The 25,903-nt window shown below is 34.6% G+C and overlaps 1 protein-coding gene across 1 annotated transcript in view; it reads right to left on the bottom strand.

The window, feature by feature from the left end:
* Nucleotides 1–25,903, bottom strand: part of DNAH7 (dynein axonemal heavy chain 7) — a 203,189-nt gene that overhangs the window by 176,603 nt on the left and 683 nt on the right. The window contains exons 2-11 of the mRNA XM_011369246.2: nucleotides 24,863–24,925; nucleotides 20,581–20,689; nucleotides 19,666–19,813; nucleotides 16,629–16,716; nucleotides 15,476–15,656; nucleotides 13,656–13,731; nucleotides 11,832–11,957; nucleotides 6,243–6,362; nucleotides 2,154–2,337; nucleotides 1,344–1,523 (exon numbers count right to left, since the gene is read on the bottom strand). Of these exons, the coding sequence (XP_011367548.1) occupies nucleotides 1,344–1,523; nucleotides 2,154–2,337; nucleotides 6,243–6,362; nucleotides 11,832–11,957; nucleotides 13,656–13,731; nucleotides 15,476–15,656; nucleotides 16,629–16,716; nucleotides 19,666–19,813; nucleotides 20,581–20,689; nucleotides 24,863–24,925 (1,275 nt within the window). The remainder of the gene's footprint in view (nucleotides 1–1,343; nucleotides 1,524–2,153; nucleotides 2,338–6,242; nucleotides 6,363–11,831; nucleotides 11,958–13,655; nucleotides 13,732–15,475; nucleotides 15,657–16,628; nucleotides 16,717–19,665; nucleotides 19,814–20,580; nucleotides 20,690–24,862; nucleotides 24,926–25,903) is intronic.

The following is a 25,903-nucleotide window of genomic DNA, read 5'->3' as shown; positions in this document are numbered from 1 at the left end:
GTACAGCTGAAACTTACTGGATTTCGTTAACCAATGTCACCATAAAAATAAAAAAATTAATTTAAAAAAATGGTCCTTGGTCTACAGGGGCCTCCAAATCACCTGTGAAGAGAATATGCAAATTCCAGAGGAATCAACTTAAATCAAGGCCTCAAAGACTTCTCTGCATAAGGTCCTTAAATGTATGAGCCCATAATAATAAAGGGAAAATACCCAGACAAACAAACCACCAGCAGCAGGAGTCAGATCACCAAACAAGCAAAGGGCAATGAATACGTGACTAAGTACAAGAGACTATCAGAAATGACCAGGCCTATTTGAAAAAGAACTTAACAGAATTTCTAAAATGAAAATAAAATAATTAGAAGCTCTATGAAGAAGATAATATTCTCAAAATGGATAATATCATAATCTTGATGTTGAGTAAAAAAAAAAAATCACCAAGATACTGATTATGTATAAAATGATTCCTTCTATACAAAGACATGGATGGACTAAAGAGATATAGAGACATGTAGTAAATTTGCCTTTAAAAATTCAGAATAATAACTACAAAATTCAAGATAGTAATTCTTTTGCCAGAAGATAGAATAAGGATGTGAACAGGGAAGGGCAATGGGAATGGGAGGGCTGAAAGGTATCAGTAATATTCTATTGCTTAAGATAGATCATAGGTACACAGGTGTTAACTTTATTACTACTTAAAACTGTACACACTGTCCCCTTGTACTCTTTTTTTGGCATGAAATTTTCATAAACTATTATAAAAATAAAAAAGGAAAAAGAAAACTACTGGCCAGACTTACAAAACTTGAAAATCTTATGAGTTAAGGAGTCTGCAGACATACTCATTTCATACACGAGACTGCAAGAACTACCGATAAAATATCATAGTCCAGCATAGCTTTGTAAATATTTGGCCATGAAAGGAGGGAAGTAGGATCTCTGCTTTGAATGTACCAAGACACTATTACCTATGGAAAGGGTATTTGAGAACGATAATCAATTGGAAGAGACTTTCACAGAGCTGGAAAAGTATAGTGGAGGTCTGCAGCATGGTGTGAGTGCTCCAGCTAACACTCGTGGACTACTTAATCTGGTCACAACTTTAATGCTTTCCCCTCAGAGAGTTTCCAGCTGAGTCAAATGGAAGACTAACCGAAGAAACTAGGTATGTTGTAAGAGAAGCTCATGGAAAAATAGTATATTTTTTAAGCAAAATTTCCTTATAATCCAATGTTAGTAGGTCATTAGTTCTCCAAAACAGAGGACACCTTTTAGAAGTCATTTGAAGTGAATATAATCATGTGAGTTCAAGCAATCAGAATATCCTTGCCACTTACCCACTTGGAATACAGTTTTGTCTCGACCCTCGGCACAAAACTGACAGCCTTAATCATGACGTCGTAAACATTTAGAAGAATGTCTATGTAGTCACTGAACTCAGGTTCAAACTTAATAGCGTTGTTTTCGAGAATCAACCTTATGATGAAACCTGGATGTTCAAAAGCTCTAATAGAATCCTGCAGAAGAATTATACATGTGTATGAATATACGTATGAATTGTGACAGGCTAAGAAGTGCACCGGTCCTAATTAGAAAACACAGGAACTCACCTTTCCCCTCATGCCCTAGACAGTTATGCCAAAGAGGAGCTCTACGAAAAAGAGCAAGAGTGATTCCCAGCTGGACTTGTTGGTATCTAGTATCCATTAGGCCTATGGTTCAACTAAAAGGTCAAAGTTTCAGAAAAAAAACTGGATGTACAAAAGCAGTTGGGCTCTAGAATCATGCACAAAAGAGCCCAAGAGGAGGACATTCAAACTCCCAGGCTCTGCTCATATTGTAACAGAAAATTCTTCCAGAAAGAAAAGAGTTCCTTATAGAAAACTTTCCCTGCCATCATGACCCGAATTTCCCAATTATGGGAATTTTTACTTATTTCCACTAATTTTAACCAATGTGATGATACCCATATATCCTAAATTTTCAGGTGACACTAACTTTCTTTTTTTTAACAGATAAGTATAATATAGATCTAAAGATAAACTTTTTGCTGTCCCACTGGTAAAGGTATTTTACGTTTCTCCCTGAAAAAAACTGAAAATAAATAAATCGGTAAATGAATGTTGGTGTGACTGAACCACACTTACTGGGGGCTGTGCGATCAAGTCCGTGAAGTCTTGCATGGAGACCAAGGTGAGGTCCTGTAGCTGTAAAGTCATCAGTGCGGCAGCGCAGTTGAAAAAAGATTCCAGTTTGGCACTGCTGTCACCAGTTGGCAATTGCTTTTTTTTATTACCTTGGTAATAAATATTCTGCACTTCTGGAAACCACCTTGAAAGAATAAAGGACTTTAAAAAGTTAATACTTTTTGTGAATTACTCCTTTTATGTTAAGCATTAACAGTAACCCCTGGACATCCAAAGGTCTTCGTAGAGAGGTAGAGTGCTAAGTGACATTATCCACTCTCTGAAATTTAAGTGCTAGCATATTTCACTTCTCCTAGGAAAAGAAATTTTAATCATAGCCAATAGAAAATGATCCGATGATGTGATGTTGTGAGAAAAACATAAATCTAACTCCTAGAACTATGATTTATGCAGTTTTTGAATAAATATGACAACTAACTTTGTTAAATCTTACAAGATACTTCTCTCCTGTTTCTAAAATGTGTCTCAGGAAATGCATTGTTAGTTTAAAGCTAAAATGTGAACAACTGATTAAACCAAGGGTAGGCTTATTTGTTGAACCAATTTGGCATTCTATGCTATTCTTATGTTTTACAATGACTTGAAAACAAGGTACAAATCAACAAAATCAAGTATATTATTTTCTTTTCCCCTTAATATGAAACCTTGAAAGAGTGACTGATTAAAAATGAAGTGTGAAATGTGTATTGATCCTTATAATAAAGGATAACAGTGAAATTCATGTGTCATAATGATAACAAGTGAATTTTTTAGTTTACAAAAGCACCATCCAACACTATGAAATTAAGTAATGTTAAAGAATATTAAAGAATACTGGTACTTCTTTCATAAGAGATAAAAGATTTTTCTTTAACTGAGAGTTGATATAATTTCAGGAGTTGCCTGAATGCTCAGAGATCTAAGTTTTAAATATATGTACTCATCCCTTTAACAAATATGTGTTTAGTGTCTTCTGTGTGCTGGAAAATGTCATGAGAGATATAAAAATATATGATACCATCCTGTCTCTCTTTTAACAATGAAGGCAAGGTATCATAGCAGAAAAACAGCTTTGAAGTCAAAGGAGAGAGATATAATTTTTCATTTAAGTAAGGAAGAAAGATTTTATTATAAAGATGGCAATTTCCCTGGAAAATAAATGAAACACTCCCGAGAAAAGAATGTGAAATAGAAGTAAGATAATAAGTAAAAAAAGTGGGGGTAGGTAGAGCTAATATATCTGATCATTTCATTGACTATAGTAGAGAAAATAAACTAGAAAATAGAAAGAAATAAATGAAAGAATATTTGTGAGGACTTTTGCAGAACTTGGGAGCTAACCACTTGGACTTGAGACAGCCTCACTCTAAGCCATGGTGAAAGTCTTTTCAGAACTAAAACTAGAAAAGATAAGTTAGGTCCAGGTTGCAGAAGACCTTAAAAGGCAGGACAAGAAATGTGGACTTATCATGTTAGCAAAAGTGAAGCACTGAAGTAGGGGATGTTTTAAGATTCATTTTGCAGTGGTTTGTAGGCTACAGAGGGGGTTAAAAGGGCCCACCAAGGAATAGTAGCAATGAGAATTAAGACGAAAGAGTACACATGGAAGATGCTTCTGAGAGAGAATTAAGAATAATAGGTGGTCATAAAATAAGTTTCAATAAATATAAAATTACTGAAATCATACAAAATTAGAAATCAGTAATAGAAAGATACTCTGGAAATTTATGTATAGGTGGAGATTTAACAACATAGTCCTAAACAACCAATGAGTCAGAAAAGAAATCACAAGGAAGATTAGAAAATAAGTTGAGATGAATGAAAGTGAAAAAAAAAACATATATTAAAACTCAAGTGATGCAAAAAAGTATTAATCAGAGGGAAAACTTTATAGTTTAAAGCTATAAGCTGTAAACACCTAGATCTTAACTCAATAACCTAAACTTCTACTAGAAACTGGATAAAGAAGAGCAAACTAAACTCAAAACAAGGAGAAAGAAAGAAAGACATGAACAAAAACAAACAAAATGGAGAATAGAAATACAATAAAGAAAATGAACAAAACCAACAGCTGGTTTTTGAAAAGATCAGCAAAATTGACAAATCTATAGCTGGACTAAACAAGAGAGAAAGAAGACTCAAATTGTTAAAATTAGCAATGAACAAGCAGAAATTAATACTGACCTTACAGAAATAAAAAAGATTACAAGAGACTATAACAATTATATGCTAAAAAATTAGATAATTTAACAAATTCCTAGAAAGACACAAATTACTAAAACTGACTTATGAAGAAATAAAAAAGATGAATAGATCTATAACAAAAGCCAGGACTCAGAAAAAGATGACTTCTCTGATGAATTCTACCAAATATTTAAAGAGGAATTAACACCAATCCTTCACAAACTCTTCCAAAAAGGAATATTTTCTAACTTATTTATAAGCCCAGTATTATCATAATACCAAAACCAAACAAAAATATCACAAGATAAAGAAAACTAAAGGCCAAAATTCCTTATGAATGCAAACACAAAAATCTTCAATAAAAGACTCAAACTGAATCCAACAGCATGCAAAAAGGATTATGCTCCATGACCAAGTGGGATTTATCTCAAGAATGCAAGATTGGTTCAATATGTTAAAATCAATATGATACATCATATTAACAGAATAAAGGAGAAAAACCTATTATCATCTCAACAGATGCAGAAAAAGCATTTAGCAAAATCTGCTTTATTTCATGATAAAAACAATAGAGAAACTAAGAATAAAAGAGAAATTCTTCAACATGGTAAACTATAGCAATATGATAAACCATAGCAACTGCTGAGTAGAAGCAGAGGATGAGAACTAAGAGATGTTCGGGTTTCGAGTAAATGTCATAACTAATCACTTGCTTATGTTTTCTCCACTGTGGCAAGCTGATGTTTTGCTTTTTACTGTGATAAACACATTCTGACTCACTATTTAGATTGTGGTCAAAGAGTCCTTTAGCTAGAATCAATCGGGAAGCATCAGGAGATACAGCTAATCGATCTACATCTCTTGGCAAAATTATTCAATAAAAGTTCATACTTTATTCTGTACCTTGAAATCCAATTTGCTAAAATTTACAGTGGTAATGTATTTCTGGGGTATAACCCTGAAATTACAGATCAAGTAAATTTATTCTTATTCTGTCCTTGAGATGTCATTTTATTCTCTGTAATTAATTCTGGGGTTTCATTCTGCACCTCTCCTCTCTTTGTTTATGTTAACTAAATACTAATATTAAATAAAAGCCTAAAGTTCTTTTAAGTAATATCAGACATAGAATTTGATTCTGACATATTAGAGAAGAAAAAAGATAAAGGAAAGAATCAGTATTAAACTATTAAGCTACATTTCTAAGTAACTTTTGGAATCATGAGGCTAAGTTGGAGTTTTATGTCCTTGTATTTGATCTAGTTTTAATTTCCTATTTATAATCACTTTACAACCCATAATAGAGACAATTTTCTTTTATCATTTCAGAATACGTTGTCCAACATCTGTATCAATAATTATTGTATGTAGCTATTGCATTCTGAAGGGCCAATCCAATAAGATGTTGAATTAACATTTGATAAGTCTACCCTCCAATGATATTGTAAACTCCTTTGAATATATTTTCCCCACCTAATCGTTCTTTAAACTCTTCTGCATCCTTCATCCAAAAACAAAATGAAAAAGGCAACTTGCATGTATTAATAGTAGATGTCAAATAAACATCTGGCAAGTAACTAGTTGATCATTCCCCCAAGGTATCCAACCCCACTCTCAGAGCCAAGGTAGATACCAGACATTAAGAAAAAAGTAACCACGAATCATAATCATTTAATTTCTATAGAGTCTGTGCTGTGTAGAACATCTGGACAGACATTACAGATCAAGGCAGTTAAAGACATCATATTAAACAGAAATTATTCTAAAGTTATGTCAGTGGGATTTTCTAAAAGTGGCTGAAATATAGTACTCCACCAATCACATTTTAAAATTTATGTTTTCCTACACGAAATTACAAAACTTTACATTTTAAGTAGAGTCTCTTTGGCAGTTTCCATGTGTCTCATGAGAATGGTCTGAAAATTCGATAGCTCTAATGCCTCCTGGCGATTGTGAAATTCTTCTATATCAACTAAACGTAATTTTCTGCAAGAGATAAAAATGAACAGTGATTTAAGTATGAGGTGTTTCTCTAATATTTCGCTATTTGCTCTCTTTTCAAAAAATGGTATTTGTAGGTTTTATCACTAAAATTTGTATTTTGTAAAATTAAATATTCCAGTATATGGGATACAATTTTAAAAATAATTAAATTCAACAGGAACACAATATATGATGAAACAACACTGAAGTAGAAGAAGATTGCAATAACTGGGATTTTATGGACACGAGACGGATTTTTGCTTTCAAATTGGAATGATTAAAACAGGAAAAGAGGTAGGATTCAAAGTCTCCAGGGGCCACTGCTCCTAAAACAAAAATTGCACCCTCTCTGAAAATAAAGCAGCCCTGGATATTCGGGAACCATGAGATGGGGGAATTCCTACACCTAATTAACACCCAGTGTATCAAAAATCTTTTGAACCTGTTGGTTTTTATTTTCTTTTCTTTTCAGTCATTTATTTATTATTTTTAAAATTCATTTATTTAAATTAGTTTTAAGTATACAGTATGTTGGTTAGACATCTATATAGTTCATAAAACGATCCCCCCAATTGCTCCCTCCCTCCCCTGGCCCTCCACCTAGCCAACATATTAATGCTAACTGCATTCTTTCTGCTGTGCTCCCCATCCCCATGACCAACTATCAACTACTAGTTTGTACTTCTTTAACCTTTCAGTCCATTCTCCCAGCCCTCCAGCCTCCTCCCCTCTGTCCGTCACCAAATTGTCCACTATATTTGTGAGTCTGTTTTTGATTAGATTGTTCTTTTTGTTCCTTAGATTCCTCATATAAGTGAAATCATATGGTATTTATCTTTCTCTGTCTGACATTTCACTCAGCATAATAACCTCTAGGTCCATCCATGTCTCTGCAAATGGTAGGATTTCATTTTTTTTTTAATGGCTGAGTAATATTCCATTGTATATATGAACCATAATTTCTTTATCCAATTGTCTGTTGATGGGCACTTAGGTTGCTTCCATACCTTGGCTATTGTAAATTATGCTGCTATGAATATTAGGGTGCATAGATCTTTATGAATTATTGTTTTGGTTTTCTTTGGATCAATATCCAGAAGTGCAATTGCTGGGTCAAAAAGTATATCCATTTTTAATTTTTTAAGAAACCTCCATATTGTTTTAAAGAAAACATAGTGTTTACTCCAGTCAACAGCTTTCAATACAACATCTTTCTGACTATAATGCTGTGCATCTTTGTACTATGCATGGTTTACTCATTTAAAAACTTTCTGGCAGGTTAACTAAAATGAAAGAACAATGTTACCTATTAATATCATTGTGTTATTCACCTCAATTTAACTACAGATTCCTTCTCTATTTCCATGTGACTGATTTCTATGTTATCTGAAAGGTAGTAAACACTATTAAAAACATAACATTTAATTTTTACTTAAAGACCAGTGTAAAATCCTAGATACCAAACAAAACACATTTCAAATCTGTTTATTTATATTCCTTTCACAAGCTAAAATCTACTTCTTAGGTTATAATGCATTCAGCACATAGCATCGATAATACCTTAGGCACAGAGTAAGTACAACCATTGTTGGAGCACCTTTGGTAATGTTATTGTGGACAATTGAGCAGTGTAATGTTTTAAATAAAATGCTTTGAAAATTTAGCATAATAGCACATTCTAAACAGAATCTGCTCTCTCTTTATACTTCTTGGTCAACTTTTTCAGCATAAATTTTTGTTTTAAAGCTGTACCTATAAATCAAGGTATAGGTGCATGCCAGACTGTGAACTTCAGAATCTCTTCTGAACTCTTTCTACCCCTTGCTGGCCACATCCAGTCAGAAATAAATTTCTGCACACAGCTTTCAGTCATGTATCCTTGCTGCCCTCACACCTGCCACAGGCTGAAATCCACCTTGAACCTTGGGGCCATCACTAATTTCAGGCAGGAGGGATTTCAAAAATCAAGGCCAAACACTCAGGACTCAGCACCAAGTCAGTCTCTGACTTTGATCTCTGGTTCTCAGAGCTAAACTCACTTCTCACCAGGACCAAGATGACACCCTCACCCCGGCCTCGGCCCCCTCCTCTCCACACAAGCCACTCCAAGTGTCTATATTTTTTGCTTTTTCCATAATTTTTTTCCTTTCTTAGAATTAGAAATGTGTTGTTCTTGCCAGTCCCCCTCCTTTGTTGCATTTGAAGTAGCACACTCTAGGCGGTGTTCTGCACTTGCTTTTTTTTTCCTTACTAATAATACATCCTGGAGACCTTTCTATATTAGCACATTGAGAGTCTTGTCATTCATACTTTATAGCTGTGTAATATTCCATTGTGTGAATGTATTATAACCTATCAAACCAGTTCACTATCAATGGATACATGGTTGTTTCCAGGCTAGTACTCTTAACAGCAAATGCCACGACAAATAACTTTAAACCTATATCATTTCCTGTACTTTCAGGTATATCTATAGGCTAATTTCCCAGAAGTAAAATAGATGGATTCGAGTATAAATGAATTTGTGATTTTGATAGATACAACTGGATTCCCTCTCAAAAGTGTGCCTGTTTATCTAAGCCTCACCAACAAAAGTATGTCAATATTTTGGAATATTGCCAATCTGATGGGAAATAGAATGATTTTCAGTGTAGTTTTTATCTCAATCTCTTTGCATTTCTCTTACTATGGGTTAGGTTAAGCATCTTTTTAATACACTTAAGAATGATTTAACTTGTATCATCTCTGAGTGACATACAGTAAATGAATCCATAGTGTTCTAACCTACCAATATTTTCTTGAGCTCACCTTGGTCAAATTATACATTTAAAAAAATCCATTTTATCTTTTAAGATAAGCTTCACTTTCTTAGACATCTGCCTTTTATACTCAACTATTATAATTTATATCATATAATTTCTACACTCATATATACACTATATATACACATATCCTCATATACACACTACTTTTCAAGCAAGAATACCTGCATGTTATGCAATTTTTTTACTATATTACAAATGCTATCTTTGATATTCAGTGGGTTCTATAAGCGTAAATACTGAGAGATATGAATTTGCACATTCCCATCTAGACCACACCCCTTTAGGTTTTCAAACTCATGCATTTTAGAGTATTTCAGATGATCTTTTTTGCATTATCGTCCCCCAAACCGCTTCCACACATGGAGATTTCCTACACTTTCAAGATCTGCTGAGGTTCAAGGCAAATAACTGTCACCCACAGTAAGGATGACCTGTGTGTTCAATGCTGGCTTCTACTCAGAGGGGCCACACTCATCACTATCCACTCCACTCTTAATAGTCACATAGAGAATAAAAATGACTTATGCCTGCAAAGACAACAGAGGGGTTGGTGGGGTTCTCTTTCTACACACAGATTGTAAAGTTTCTTTCTCATTTGTCTTTATTCTGGATGCCTTGAGGTTTTCTTCAGTTGTTGTTACCTCTGCCACCACAACTATGGTCACAAATCTGGAGCACATCTACTATTTTTTTTTTAATATCAGCTTTTTCTACTCCACTTCCTCCTTTCATTTTCTTGTCTCTTGCATCCTGACATTGTCTAACAGACAAAGTACAGCCCTTTGTGGCAACATTAAGATGTGGAGCCACATCCCCCAGCCCAGTGTGTTCTGGCAGTTCCATCTGTGAATGGATATAAAAGAAAACAACTGTGTTGGTATTTTGAAAATGAAGTGTACTACTGCATGTGAACATCTTTCGTGAAATGATATGTATAATATATTGTATGACCTCATGATTGCATGTACAATGAGATCATGGGCCTTATCAGAGAGAGGTATTTGAGCCCCAAAGAGAAAAACATGGAGGCAAGGAGATGGCCTTTTCCTATTCCTATAAGCCAGATTCAAGCAGACGAAGAAACCCACACTGTACAAAGGAGAAGTTGAAAGGATGTGCTTTCTAGTAGTATGTAGTCTGACTGACAAAAGACAGTTTTATGCTCTGTATGTATGTGCGTGTATGTGTGGATATACATATATGAGTACAAAGAAAAATATGAAAAGACACCCCACTACATGGTTATCATGGTTATCTTTTGCTGGGCTGGTGGAAAGAAGGGCAGGTATGAGAGAAAGTAAGGCTGCTATGAGTCAGGCAGAATGAAGAAAAAAAGATTGTGCTTAAAAAGTATACATGATCACGTTTATATACTTATGCAAAATTACAGACTTATTTGTGTAAAGAAATTAGAATTTGTTAAACAAAGGAAGAAAGGGAGAAAGGGATGATGTGAGGGAGGAAAGGGGCCTTAGACACCATAAATCTTCAGTTGTTTCACACATGGTACCTGGAGAGCCTCTGATCAGATGGTGGCAGAGTTAGGACATTCCTGGATGGCTTTGCTCCCTGGAGCAGGCCCCAGGAGCAGGGTTAACATCAGGTGCTCCTGTGTGCTGAGAATTCTAACCTTGGAAGAAGTTAGCGATATTAGTTGGTGACAACCACCCCCGCCCCTGCCACCACCATCACATACACACAGTGTATGTTCAGGGGGTTTCTCGGAGTAGAAACAATAGTTGTGTTTCTGTAACACTCGTAGCTCTTAGTTTTCCCTTGGCTGATCTGTGGGAGACAAAAAATGTACTGTTATTATGCCTTCGTGTGCTTATGCCTTCAGGACAATCAATGCAAAACCCAGGAGACCTTGGAGATTGTGTCACATGTAAGCTGAGGCTGCATTTGGGGGGCATGAGAAACGGCTCACGGACTACCTTGGAAACTAAAGTGCCACCTCTATAAGACAGGGACCGATGCAGGTTTCAAGAGGTCTGTTGGGAGGCTTTCTTTAAGAAAAATAATATATATCTGTATTACTTTTGCATTCTTTATAAAAACATATGTCCATGAGTGCATCTTGCTAGGGCACTGCCCAGTGCCTTGGAAGTGACAGTGTGAGGAAGAGGATATGAAACTGGAACTTCTAAAATGTGAAGCAGTCCTCAGCCCAGGCCAAGCTCTTTAGGCTTCACAGAACCCACTAGAGTTCACATCCAGCCCTGTACGAGCCCCCTACCAGGGCAATGCCTAGTTGGTGATGCATGATCCCCAACAGTAACCCAGTCTTGGGGGCAATATTTCCTAGGTTTCTAAACCATATAGGTGATTGTAGCAGTTAATGTTCTGTGATATTTATAAAAAGGCATGATAATTAACCTGCTTAACTGTGACTACTGCGTAAAGTATATGTGGTATTGGGGTGAGGATGGGGAAGGGAGAATTGGGTTAGAAAGAAATGCAATGTTTACTCTTTATTCTATATACATCTATACTGTTCATTTAAAACCATGTTTAAATACTTATGTTACATTTGTAATTACTTTTTAAATTTCCAGTTAAAACAGTAAAAGAAATAATTAAGATGTAATAAAATAACTTTCATCTTAAAAAAAAAAGAAAAACACTCTCTAAGGCCAGAAATACTCACTTAAAAGTGCTGTGCCACAAATCTTGCACAGCTAACATTGTAGGGTTCATTGAATTCAAGTGATCCCTAATATAACTGCTTGCAGCTAAAAAAGATTTCCTCCAAGGTTTTGGAAGAATTTTCATTCTGAAAAACAAAGAGAAAATATTCAGTTTTCTTTTTCAAAAATCAAAAGAAAGTATTCACATAGTCAATGTACTTTTAGAGTAATAAAGGTTTAATTTTAATTTAAAAATATGAAGTATCTCTCATAGAAAGAACAAAACATGTAATTATCTTTTTAAATATATAAGTCATGCTCTTTATAGTTTAGTATAATTTGAGGATAATAATGCATATGAAATTAGATTTGAATTTTTATCATATACGGTAACTAACTTATTCTCTAAATACTTGATCCTATTAAGCCCAAAAATAAATCATGACGATTAAACAGAAACAGTAGCCAGTTTTGTTTCATATACATTTTGAAAGATTTTCTTAAACAGGACATAAAATGTTTAAATTTCTCCTTTATTTTTAAAACACAAAATCAAAAACATTAAAATTCTTATTTATAGACATTTATTCTGAGAGAACAAACTGGGGTTGGAGGGTTGGGTGAAAAAGTTGAAGGGATTAGGAAGAACAAACTGGTAGTTAAAAAATAGTCACAAGGATGTAAAGTACAGCATAGGGAATATAGCCAATAATATCGTAATAATTAGGTGTAGTGCCAGGTGGGTACTAGACTAATCAAAGGGATCACTTTGTAAATTATATAAATCTCTAACTTCTATGCTGTACACTTGAAACTAATATAAAATAATATTGAGTGTCAACTGTAATTGAAAAAAATTTTTAATTAAAAAATAAAACATCTATCCCTGTCAAGGTAAAAAAAAAGACATTTATTCTGTAACTCTCTGATTTGAATACCACCTTTTATATATTAAAGATGTGCCATTTTCATCTTTCTGAATGTATTTAAACATTTATAATTTTTTCCTCTAATGGATTTTAAACAATTAGTCTTGTTTTATTATACAGTAAGTTTAGTTAATTTTTTCAGTTGTAGCCATACAACCTTTACAATTACAAAGGATGATTTTTATCTATCTCCAGGAGAAAAACTGTTCTCCATAGAAGATATGTCGAAAATGGCTATAAGACTTTTTCTTTTTTTGTTATCATAGGAAACAATTTGGGGCACTTTTAAATGGCATGAAAGAAACAAAGTAAAACTCTGTTATTTAAGTATATGTTCTATTCTTTACACTATTTAAGAGATTTATTTCTAAATGTTAATTATTTCAGGGAAATATGTAGCAAGTGGATTCTCCCATTATACAGTCTATATTTTAATCCATGTAATAAACTGAAATATATTCTATATATGCATATTTTCTACAGCATTCTCACTGTGTTTTTGCGAGATTCAAATTTCATCAAGCCTTTATGTCCCTATTATTTTTGTAGCCTGTGCTGGGAGCTGTAGGGATATAGAGATTTTTATCAAGTTCTTTCTCCAGTGTACTTATATTTTAGCATATGTGCTGCCAAAGTGAGCACGGTACTTATGTTTTAAAAACCTAGATGTCCTTCTGTACATGTGTCTATTTGTCTACTCATCTATCCATCAATCTGTAAATGTAACATATTAGGGCTTAAGTACATAAATAAACAAACAAGATAGCTGAAACAATCAGTTGTATATATGAAATATATAAATTACAAACATATGTGAGAAAATAATACTGGTATATAAATACAAACACACACACACACACACACACACAGGAGTGATCACATAATCAATATTCTTCAAGAAACCTGATCGCTTACTCAGCACGGTGGGGTAGAATTTCATCTTCCTTTTTATCATCTTCTTTTTCTCTAGGATCTTTTAAAACAAAATCAACTAAAAGAAAATTGAAAAGTTCTGATCAATAACCTTATATTAAAGTATATTTCTAAGCAACTGCAAAACCAATTCCATTAAAATTATTTAAATTGTTTTTTAAAAATAATTAGAAATTTGTGCATTTATAAATACAAGAAATTTTTTTAAATTATAAGAAAATCTATGATGTCTTTGTCTTTGAGAGTATATGTTTCCTTTCTTAACGAGAACCCTGTTCTTTCATTTGAAAATGATACTTGCTTTTAATATCACATTTTCCTTTAGCTATTTCACCAAAAGTAGTTCTCGTTAAATTGAAAGTCAACAACACAGAGCAGTAGTAGTTTCCCTTCACTGAAAAAAATATACATATTGCCTTGTTGTTCTCTTTTAAATTGCTTAAGAACATAAAACAATCTTGTTATAAAGTCAGTAAAATGACCTACTTCGGCTTCTGTCTTCTCTGGTCTTTAAATAACAGTTAATTCTAACTTTCCTGCCTGTCTTTCAAGATGCTCTTTCTAAAATGCAAACATGTTATTACCCTTCTGCTTAAAATTCTTCAGTGACTCTCCTTTATCTTCCAATGCTTTTTACAAAGGCACATAAAGCCCTTCATATTCTGTCCCTTTCCCAAAATGCACCCTATGCTTTGGCCCTTAGAATTGCTTCTAAGACTGAAAGAGCCTTTCATGAAAGTTGGCCATTGATCACACTATCTCTTAGGCCAGGCATGTTTCCTAGCATAATGTTTTTCATCCTTCAAGACCCAATTCAGGTGCCCCAGAGTCCTTTCAAAGACAGCAGGCATGATCCCTTCTCACTTAGAGCATGTCCTCTATTTCCCTCCTCATTGCACTTACTACTCTTCTTTGCAATTTAGTGATTTGTCCATCTCCCTTATTACACTCAGAACATTTTGGCTCTTTATTTTTATAGTCCCAGGGCACTCAATAAAAGTCTTAAAGGCAATGAATGCCTTCTACTCTAAGGGTTCCTAGACCACCCCAGAGCATTATGACTTCTCCAAACTTGAGCATAGCATCAATTATACCACAATTATATCATAACTAATTGGAGAATCTTTTTTAAAAGTATAGGTTGGAAAGCCCTGCCTCCAGAGATTTTAATTCAGATGGGTGCAAATATCACTACTTTAAAAATGATTCTGATGATTGGTCAGTCTTAGAATCTATTGGCCTATACTATGAGTCATCACACTTTTTATGTAAAGGGCAAGATTATAAATGTTTTCAACTTTGTGAGCCACGAGGTCTCTATTACAACTACTCAGCTCTGCTCTTACGGTTCAAAAGTAGCCATAGACAATATGCAGATAAATGTATATGGTTGTATTCCAATAAAACTTTATTTACAAAAACAGATGGAGGTCCAGATTGAGCCTGTGAGCTGTAGTTTGGTCAATAGCAACAATTTTGTAATGAATCACATTCTACTTTATGATATCAGTAATATTAATGTTAATTACATAATTAGTTAACTTTTTATAATTTTCTTCAGTTCTGTCCTTTGTTGAAGGGATCTGTGCCTACAAATAGAAAGTCTATGGTTTGTGGGGTTTTTTTTGCTGTACATTATTAATAAAACTTGCCGAAGATCTTAAGCAATGTAACAGCAATACAAGTAACAGCATGATAAATATAATAAGTAGTTACAAATATAGGTATTAACTTTTAATTTAAAAGAATTATCTTTAATTAGCCACATTCAAATTAGAAAGCAAAGGGAAATACTGATTTACCTATGGATTTTTTTACACTAAGAAGATAATCTTCTCTCATTTCATCAGATAATGCAAGTATGCTGTTAGTGAGGACTTTCAGATGTTGGGGAACTAAATTCAATACATGCTCTAGCCAAGAATCTTCCATTGGGGCTACGTGGTCCGTATCAATTCCATGGTGAATATAATAGTAATATCTCTACATAAAGGAGACCAAGAAATATAGATGAATTTAGTACTATAATTAAAGAAGAGTGTTTATCAAACATAAAATTACTGATAAAAATTAACGTTTTAGAACAAAATGTTTACAAATCATAAAAAACGTATTTTGTGCAATTCATGTAGGCATTATTTGAGATCTCCTATATTAAAGAATATGTATGTTTCATGAAAATTAATTCATAAGTCTACTGTAAACCAAGTTATATTACCAAATATATCATGTTCATAAGTCTACTGTAAACCAACAAGTTATATTACCAAATATATCATGTACTGAATAAAGCCTATGCAGAAATAGAATTTAGTGTTTTATAAATAGGTGAAAATTTGGTATGTTAATTTTTGATTGAAAAATCAGAAGTAGATCTTAAAAGCTGAAAGTGAATCAGTATCTCTACAATTTTGCAGCTGCTAATAAATGTGTGCATAAAATATTCATTTAAAGATGTAATTGTATCTCTTTAATAATGAATATTTAACTTCAATGTATTTTCTCATTTTTATGTCACTTATTAGAAAAATATTTAAACATCAAAATACTTTCAAATTAGCAATGTTAAGTTTATTTTAAAAATGTCTTTGATGTTTATACTTTTTTAATCCTGTATTTGAAATAGGCGACGAATTTCTGTTTTGAAAGTTAATATTCTTTGTAAAGTGTACATTATGTAATTAAGATAATTTCTCATAGAAGAATAAAAACATGTAAAAGCTATATAGGACTGAGGCTAGCTTTAACAAAGGGAGCAGGTAAACTTAAGATTCTTTGATTGTGGTCAAAGATGGCAAGGGAAAGAATAAGTTCTCTTATGGAACTCCGTAAGATTTACTCCCATGTCCACAGAGTTTCACAAGAGAGGAGCACAGAATAATCTTAAATGTACTAAATTATCTTCAAGTGCTTCCTTTACTTCCAATTATACAGATCAAAGAAATAGCCCATTACCAAGATGTCTTTCTCTATTGCCGTAGTGGTTGGTTTTGGAAGTGTGCTTTCATCAAGAGTGGCTGAGTCTAAGACGGTATCTTGTTGCCTAAGAAAATGATGAACACACTATTTAAATGTATATAAAGAGCAGTTAGTTTCATATCAATAGATATAAAAAGATGAGGACTGTCTTCTGATAATCATAAGAAAAACGAATTGTTGAACATTTTATAAATGTTCGACATTTATATATTTGTATTATATATTTGTTTCATACCTTATTCTTTCCAGGATACCTTTTTTTTCTTAGAGAGACAGTTATATTGAAAATTATTTGCAAGATCTAATTCAGAGTCAACATCCTTCTTTATGGGCTTTACTCATCATTCCTCATTACTCAAAAGTCAAGCTCTCTTCTCTGAAATGTTCTATAAATTTGGGGTTTAAAAAAGCACTGATGGAAAAGACTTTAAATGTAATTTTGCAGAAGACACAGAAGGATTCTTTAAAAGACCATTTCTCTGATTTCTAGAGATATACAGTACAAGTTAACAATGAGTAGTATAGAAGCTCATCTGCTCTTGTATTTATTACTGGCTGCATTCATATAATAATATAATGTTTATAGCTATAATTCAATTCAAAATCTATAGCAGATATGAGTCACATTTTGTGACTTCTTCTGGGGTTCCACTGTGTGGAAAGGCATAGTTCATATCTCTAGGAAAAATAACAAGTTGTTCTGTGATAGTTTTAACCTCTTTCTCATTAAATGTATGATGCTCTGGATCCCAGCTTCATCTGGAATGGATATAGTCAGTGATGTTGTATAATAAAATTATACTTTTTATTCTTCCCACTAACTGTTGTGTATACTTTAATAAAGTTGGGGGAAATGATACATGCCAAAAAATAATAGTTAATATTTTTCAATCTAATGTTTGCCATATGTTCAGGGGAAAAATTACTATTATCTTTTAATTCTGTAGCCAGATTAATCATTAATTCAAGAGAAAGAACAAAATAGAGATCTTTACAGAGATGAAAGTTTTGCATTTACTTCCCACAGAACCTCAGCTTCAGCGAAGAAAATGAACCTGGAAGTGAAGAGTGGAATGCAAAGGCAATTTTCTAAAAAATTAGAAAATATATTAGTAAATCTAAGTAAGTTTAACTTTTTAAAAAGTATGGAGAATTTAAGGATTTGGTAGAACTAAAACATTATAGAAATATTAGTAGAAGTAAAATCAACAATAATCACATAGAAAATGCAAAGGAAAGTTCAGAGTTAAGTTAAAGCATTCCAAGGTCCATGTGTGCTATTCAGGGAGAAGACAGATAAAATGAATTTTAAACTTTAAAAACTAAATTACAATATGTGGTTTTAAATGTTAGGGTAACCACTAAAAAAAAAAACAAACAAAAAAACAAATATATTTGATAGCTTTTGGGCCAATGGGAATAAAGGAAAAAGAGAAAATTCAATTCAATAGAAAGCAAATAATAATAATAATAATAATATAATCAAAGATAACATACAGTAAATACAAAATACAAAATAATTTGGTAGACATTAAGCCCACCTATATAAGAAATACCAATAACTATAGACTATAAATAACATTAAATACACTATTGAGGTATAAAATCTAAGATTAAATTTCAGTAAGTCCATATCTTGTTTGTAAATGGCATAACTAAAAGATATCATAAAATGTTTGAGACTTCTGTTTCTTATAATACAGCAGCAAAGATAATCTGAAAAACCTCCCAGTACCATTCTATAAATACTAGATAATATGTCACAAAGCTCCTTTTGAATACAGAGCTGAGCTCACAAGAAAGATAAGAAATAGGAGGGGGAAAAATGGAATGTCAAGGCAAAGCAATTACCAAAAACTTGAGGCTATGGCTGCCGTCTATGGAGGTGGGGCCTTGAACTTTAATGCTCTTGTGGGTCAGGAGATGATTGCGTAGGGCTGAATGAAACGGAGAATTCAAACCGAGACCCATGTATGAAGCTGAAACCTAAGACAGGCTCTAACTTCAACCAGAGAAGGACCAGTAATGACAGGCACAGGGACTTGTGTCAAGAAAGACCATCTGTCTTGGCCAGGGCAGTGGGTAGAGAAAATGTTCCTTCTGAGAATTTGTAACCAGAGGCCTACCATCCCGCGGTTTTGAGTGTTAATTTTACATTGTTTGCGTGACCTGAGAGTGTTTAATTGAAAAAAGAGACATAAGTGGGTCAAGCTGGTTATATCCCAGTGGTGCCTGACAAGAGCAAACTCCAAACCACTCCAGTAGAGCACATGCTCACAATCCAGCTACACAGGACTTCCATAAAATCCCCTTCCTTTTGTAAGTACATAGTAGTCACTATCCTCCCTTCAAGGTGGTCATCCTGCCAGTAAAATGCCACAGGTGGAACAGTAAAATAAGGTTCTGTGAGTGAGTTACTTATTGCAATGTATCATGAAACTCTTATTGGTTCACAAATGGCAGTGTGCATGCCTCAAGAGTCATAATGAAAGAAAGAGGGTACTGAGCAACTAGCAGGAAGCCCTGAGTAAACAAGCTAAAAGGAACTAGTGATGCATATCTGCACTGTTCTCCATAAATGGATCTAAAACTCAGACCAGGCAAGCCCAGGCCCTGCTCACGCTGCCGATCACCTCACATCAATTCCTTCCTTCTCTATACAAGAAGACCCACAATACAGAGGTTGCCACATCACCTGAGCCAATGAGATGGGGAAAAAACTGCCTCAAATCTTCTACCAGCCACCATGACTACAACCAGAACTCCTGGACATTTTGCTCTCTTAGCCAACATCAGATGTTAACACTGGTACCTTTTCAGCTTGTGATATTTAGAAAAGGGGCATGCTTAATAGAGTTAAGCTCGATCTTTCATTCTTTATTTATACCTTAACCTCATTCTAACAAAACTTTGGAGCATCCTTAGAGCTGCACAGAATTCTTATATTTTTAGATAAAAAGTTCCCAGAGGCTCTAACTAGGATAACACATACTGGTTAGCTTATAGAACTTACATAATGACATTGACAAGAGTGCTTCGAAAGTTCTCACGTTCTTTATGTGGAGATTTGCTCTTCAATTTGGAAGTAGATGGTCCAACGTGACTATCATCAATTTGATCTAGTAATTTGCCCTTTTTTCCAAACTGTTCCATGTATTCAGCTGAATTTTTAAAAAGCATAAGTTAATCATCTAAAAAGTAAGCTAAAATATTTAAGTGGTTAGAATAAAATGTTAAAGCACATTTCAAGGAAAAATCACATGCTTTAAGTTCTCAAGTAACCATAAGTATAATTAATTTTCTTTCACTATCAGGAAGTTAAACTACGCCTGTTTTACATCATCATAATAGAAACCATTGCCTATTTCAAGAATATTCCATTTATTTATTTTATAGTTTGAAGAATATGCTAATAAACTCAAATTTTCAATTATATTTTCATCAAACCTTCTTAAAGTGAAGATTAAAATTATGACAAAAACAGAATATGAAACTATTTCAAATAAAATTTTAAAAACCATGATGAAAAAATGATACTATTCAATGTAATCAATCTGATGACTCAAAATAATAAAAAATATTTAAATGATTAACTTGGAAATAATGTTTACGACTTATTAAAGTCCCTCTTAGAAAAAAATTCTTAGTCTTTGATGCAGAGGCAAATTCTGACTACAACAAATCAAAGTTTTATTGTAAACATCTCAACTCCTAAAATATCAGCTTTTATAACATTTGCAATAGCCTAAAATAGCTAATAACTGGAATCAATTATTTTCTGAGGGAAAACATTTGGGATAAATTTTTCTACTTGATATAAAGGTCATTTTGGTTTTACAATTTCACTACTCTATTAGCTAAATATTGTATGATTTTTTTTTCCCTAGGAAATGTTCTTAAATCTAAGTTTGAACATTAAAATTCTTACCATACGACTGTTCATTTTTAACACTAAACTTTTCTGGAATATCATCATCCTGCTTTATACTCAAATGGAATGATGGAGCTGCCAGCTGCCACTGAGGCTTTGTACTCACCTGAAATATGAAATTGAAATAGCATTAATACGACAAATCATAAAAAAAATTTTTTTCATGAAATGCATTTAGTATTTAAAAACACAGACATTTCCTTCAACAAATCAGAGCATCTGGAAAGAAGGCACGAACACTCAACAACAAATCATATTCAACCCTGGGAATGGCTGTGGTGTGTAACATTTGGGAGATAGTAGCAAAGGCCCTGCTGCTGGTTCGATGTGGGTACCTGTTACCTAGGATGGGGAGTTCATTCCAGAGAGTCTACTCACCCCCAGATATTGGCAAGTGTTTTTTGAGCTTTTTGTTTTAATGAAAGGCACTGGCTGCTGGTCTCCATTGCTAATGAGTTCTACTACATCCAGCTCCAAAAAGTCTTCCTGTTCTCATGGCATCTCTAGATTACTCTGGAAACTCACGAATTTATTACACCATTTAAGGCAAGGGTCATACACTCTTATACTTGCACAATTTGTGCAGGTACCTTTGAGGAAGAAAGGCTAGTGATGATAGCTAACTGGCATTCAGTTTTAGTGCTGGGACAACTAATTAGCTTGAGCCAATTATTGCAATACCAGAGCACAGACTCACTGTTACCGGAATCTATGGCCCTTCAGTAAACCCAGATGGAAGTGAAATGTACCTATTTTTTAATGCTAACAATTGAGTCTGTGTCTTCCTTCCAGATGCAGATCAACTTGATAGCCCATGCTTATACTGGCACCTCCTTCTTCCTAGTTTTACTCTCCCTAATCCCTTACTTCCGCTTCCAAATAAACTACCTGCTACATAAAAATCCTTGTTTCAGGCTCTTCTTTAACAGGAAAATATGCTAAGACAACTTGTAAATCAATGCTTTTCCATCCATTCATCCATCCATACATCCATCCATCCATTCATCCGCCTTTCCATTCTTCCACTCTCATTTTGCTCCAAAAAGGATTGAAGATTTGTACTATGAGTGAGGAGTGCTATGAGTGAGGTGTGCACAAAGTGTGAGAATTAGGTCACCAGTTCACACCAGCTGACAGCCACCAGTGCTGGGTCACCTTGTTTTTAACAAGGATCACCTCCAGAAGCATGAAGGTCTGTAATGAAAATCACTCTAGGTTTTAACTAGTGCCAGAGAATTTTATCCAAGTCCAAACCTCAATGTTCAAATAAAAATATTTTTGAAAAAAATCAGTGTATTTTTAGAAAAGTCTCTTAAAAATATCATTTCCCTTAAAGTAAATAAAATTCAAAGAATGCTAAAAAATGTAAGATATTGCCAAATATGAACATAAAACCGGGTTTAGAACAGCCAACAAAAACATTTAAACTATTATATGCCACCAACATGAAACTCATCCACTGAATATCAAATAACGATTTTTTTTTTCAATCATCTCTGAATCTTTAATTGGCTCCTCCCAAAGAGTGCCCCACTGCTGCTGAATTTTGGTGTCATTGACCTCAGACACAAGTTTGCCATCCAGTCCTGCAGGTGGTGGTCCTTTGTATGGATTTCATGGAGTTGCTGTCCAGGGCATCACCAAGATCAAAGTCCTCCCCCTCTTCCCACAGGTGGCAGTAGGTGGCAATTTCAGCCTCTAGCTTGACCTTGATGTTCAGCAGGGCCTCATACTCCTGGGTCTGGCTCTGTCCCTCTGCCTGGGTCTTGGCCAGCTCTGACTCTAGGTGCAGCAGGATCCTGTTGAGCTATTCCATCTGCATGGCATAGCGTGCTTCCACCTCCCTCAGCCTGTTCTCCAAGCTGGCCTTCAGATTTTTCGAGTCCAGGTAGATCTCCAAGGACTGGACAGTGGTCTCAGCTCTGTGAGTGTCGTTGCAGCACTCCTGTCTCAGCGGTCTGTGATGTGACTACTGTGGTGCTCTCTTCAGTCTGTTGGGACCAGTACTTGTCTAGCTCCTCTCAATTCTTCCAAGCCAGCTTGTCATACAGGGCCCAGATGTCTACCATGATCATACTGAGGTCCTGAAAGTCGGGGCGTCCAACTCCACGGTCAAACCAGAGTTGGCAATCTGGTTTCACAGACTATTTACCTCCTTCTCATACTCTTCTTCATGAAGAGCAGCTCCTCCTTGAGAGCTTCAATCTCTGTCTCCAGCTACAGTCAAGTGATATTGGTGTCATCAATGACTTTTCGAAGCCCATTGATGTCACTCGCCACAGATTGGTGCATGGTCAGCTCTGTCTCATACTTGACTCTGAAGTCATCAGCAGCAAGACAGACATTGTCAACCCATAGAACGATACGGGCATTGTCCATAGAACTTGTAAAGATCTGAGACCTTGGGTTCTTGATGGTCTTAAAATAATGTCCTCAGTCTCTGATCTAGGGTTCCTTCTTCTCCAGGTGTCTCCAGATATTGCTCTTCAGTCTCCAACTATCAGCCTCCAGGCTCCTCACTCTCCCCACGCAGGAGGCCAGGTGGTCATTCAAGCATTGCAGTCTCCTTCTCAGTCTAGATGCCCCCTTTCCCTGCCAGACCCCCAGCCATCCATGAGGCCAGGCCTCTGGACTCCTGGCCATCATGGATGCTGGTAGAGTGGGGTATGGGGGTCTAGGAACCTGAGCACTCTGCATCTGCATACACGCTGGCTGTACTGCTGGCCGGCCGGCTGGACCTGGTGGCTGGGTAACTGCATGGAGCCCAGGGTCCAATAGCTGGTGGAGAATCTGGAGTGAGTGCTGAAGCTCATGTTGTTAGGGGAGGAAGGCAAGAGGCCAAGACTCAGGTTTGATCCGCTAAATAAGGAAATTTACATTTATATTTCTAAACCTTTATAATAACAAGACACAACAAACCAAAAGTAATTTTTATTTTTTTCAGTTTTAAAATGTGTTAAATTTTTAAAGAGAAAATAAAATATCTATTCCATTTTAGGTTTGTCTTTCAAATTAGAAAATTTAAGATAGATTTTGCAGAACTAGGAAAAACATGCTATGGCTCAATTCTATAGAACTTGGCATAATAATCAAGTTATCAATAAAAGCATATTTTCAGTTAAAATGTGTATTTTGGAATGTTCAGTATAATTCACCTAAGAATATTAATTTAAACTTCTATGTGAAAAAATGTCCTTCATTTTAAATTATCAGAAATCTTTTCTACATAAAGCAACACAAATTCAATTTTATAATTTGTTCTCGGCTGTTAAAATATCTCTCAAAAAATAATGCTTTAGATGAACCTTGAAAACATGATGCTATTTAATGTAAAGGGACAAATATTGTATGATTCCACTTATATAAAGGACCTACAGTAGTCAAATATATAGAGTCAGAAAGTAGAAGGGTGGTTGCCATAAGCTGGGTGGGGGAATGGGGAGTTACTGCTTAATGGATAAAGTTTCAGTTTGGGAAGATGAAAGAGTTATGGAGATGGATGGTGGTGATGGTAGCACAACAATGTGAAGTACTTAATACCAATGAACTACATTTTAATTTAAAATGATTAAAATGGTAAATTTTATGTGATGTATATTTTATCACAATTAAAAAATATAATAATGTTTGCATTGAACCACTTAAGCTCAATTTCCAGGAGTCATCAAGAGCATAACTCAATGGCATTGAATTCAACATAATTACTAGATGGTAAAATTTATTACAGTAAAGTATATCTTACCCAGCACTTATCAACTGAAAATGTCTATTAACTGCCTCTTCCACAGGACAATGACAATTTATAGTCATAATAATAAAAAAAGAATGGCAAGATCTGAGGAATCCTCTGTGGCATAGCATTTCACTGCTGGAAGATATTTCTCAAAGATCATCAAATTGACTCTGCTCATATCCAAACTCAGAAACTGAGGCTTGGAGAGGTAAGTGATCCCCCTCAGAGGACAGAGTCATTAGTGACCAACCTGTAACCTGTAGCCTCATTTTCTAACTCCAACACTGATATACTTTCTGCTAGTCCATCTTAGAAATTATTTTATCTAGGATATTCAAATATTCTATACATAACTAGGAAATTATAACTTACAGTTACTTCATTAAGATAGTTATTTTTTCTAATATGTGTACCTTATTGAATTTCTCCATCAGAAAATAATTAAATGGAGCACAAAATTCAAAATCAGAAATTTAGTTACAAGTTTAAAAACCAATAAACATTTTTAAAAGGGAAAAATTCAGTGAGGGTGTATAGGTAAATTACCGTAGCCAACTGTGGTAGAACTCTTCCTGGTGTCTTCGATTTTTCTTTGCTGGCTGGTTTATCCTGCATGACAAAACACAAAGTATTTCAATTATCTTGTCAATAATTCTTGACATTGATTATAATACATTTTATATTGATTACATTATGTGCTGTGTATTGAAGTTTACATAAATTATCTCATTTAATTCTCTTTAAAACCCTATAAGGTAAGCAGTGTTGTACCACTTTTGTGCCTATTGTATAAATGAGGAATTTATAAATGATGTAGCTTATGTCCCCACAAAGTGCACAGTTCAGTAAATATTATAAACTATATGCTTCTATCCAGGACAGGAGATAGTGTGGAGCAGAGTATTCAAAGAAAGTTTCAAAGAGAGAAAGGATGGAAGCTAAGTCATGAGGCAGAGTTGAGTCTCCAAAGAGTATAACAGTGAGCTTACTGAAGACAGCGGAAGCATCGTAACAACTCGGGAGCGGGTGTTGGGGTTGATGGTGAGGGCATTTGGCCCAACTGAAGTAGAAGGTATAACAATTCTCTTCTTTAACAATGATTTATTGAATTCTTGCCATGTGTCAGGTTGTCTTTAAGGCACTGGATCTATAGTCATGGACAGAACAAAGTCTCTCCCCTGGTGGAACTTATACTCTAATGGGGGTATAGACAGTATTTTAGAATAAATATGTCAGGTAATGTCAGAAAATAATAAGTACAATAGAGAAAAATAAAGCAGGGTAAATGGATAGAAAGAGAGAAAGTAGGGAAATGCCAGATTAGATGGGGTAGAGAGGCCTCTTCGCAGAGGTTATGTTTGAGTAGGAACCTCAATTAAGAGTGAGGGAGGGCTGAATGTGGGTTTGGGGGCTTAATTGGTCTGGCTGGCAATGGAGAATCATTGTAGCCTCCTCTTAAGGTGACTTCAAGTCCCAATTTGCTGAAGAAAGTCCCAGTTAGTTCCAGTTTACACCTCTTGCCCAAGCATAATTGGTAGCACTTTTACTCTCAGTGGCATGTATCTCAGTTTAGATGACAAATTATGT

The sequence above is a fragment of the Pteropus vampyrus genome, unplaced genomic scaffold (genome assembly GCF_000151845.1).
Source record: "Pteropus vampyrus isolate Shadow unplaced genomic scaffold, Pvam_2.0 Scaffold146, whole genome shotgun sequence".
Lineage (NCBI taxonomy): Eukaryota > Metazoa > Chordata > Mammalia > Chiroptera > Pteropodidae > Pteropus > Pteropus vampyrus.
Note: the sequence above shows the minus strand (reverse complement) of the source record. Positions and strands in the feature narration are given on the sequence as shown.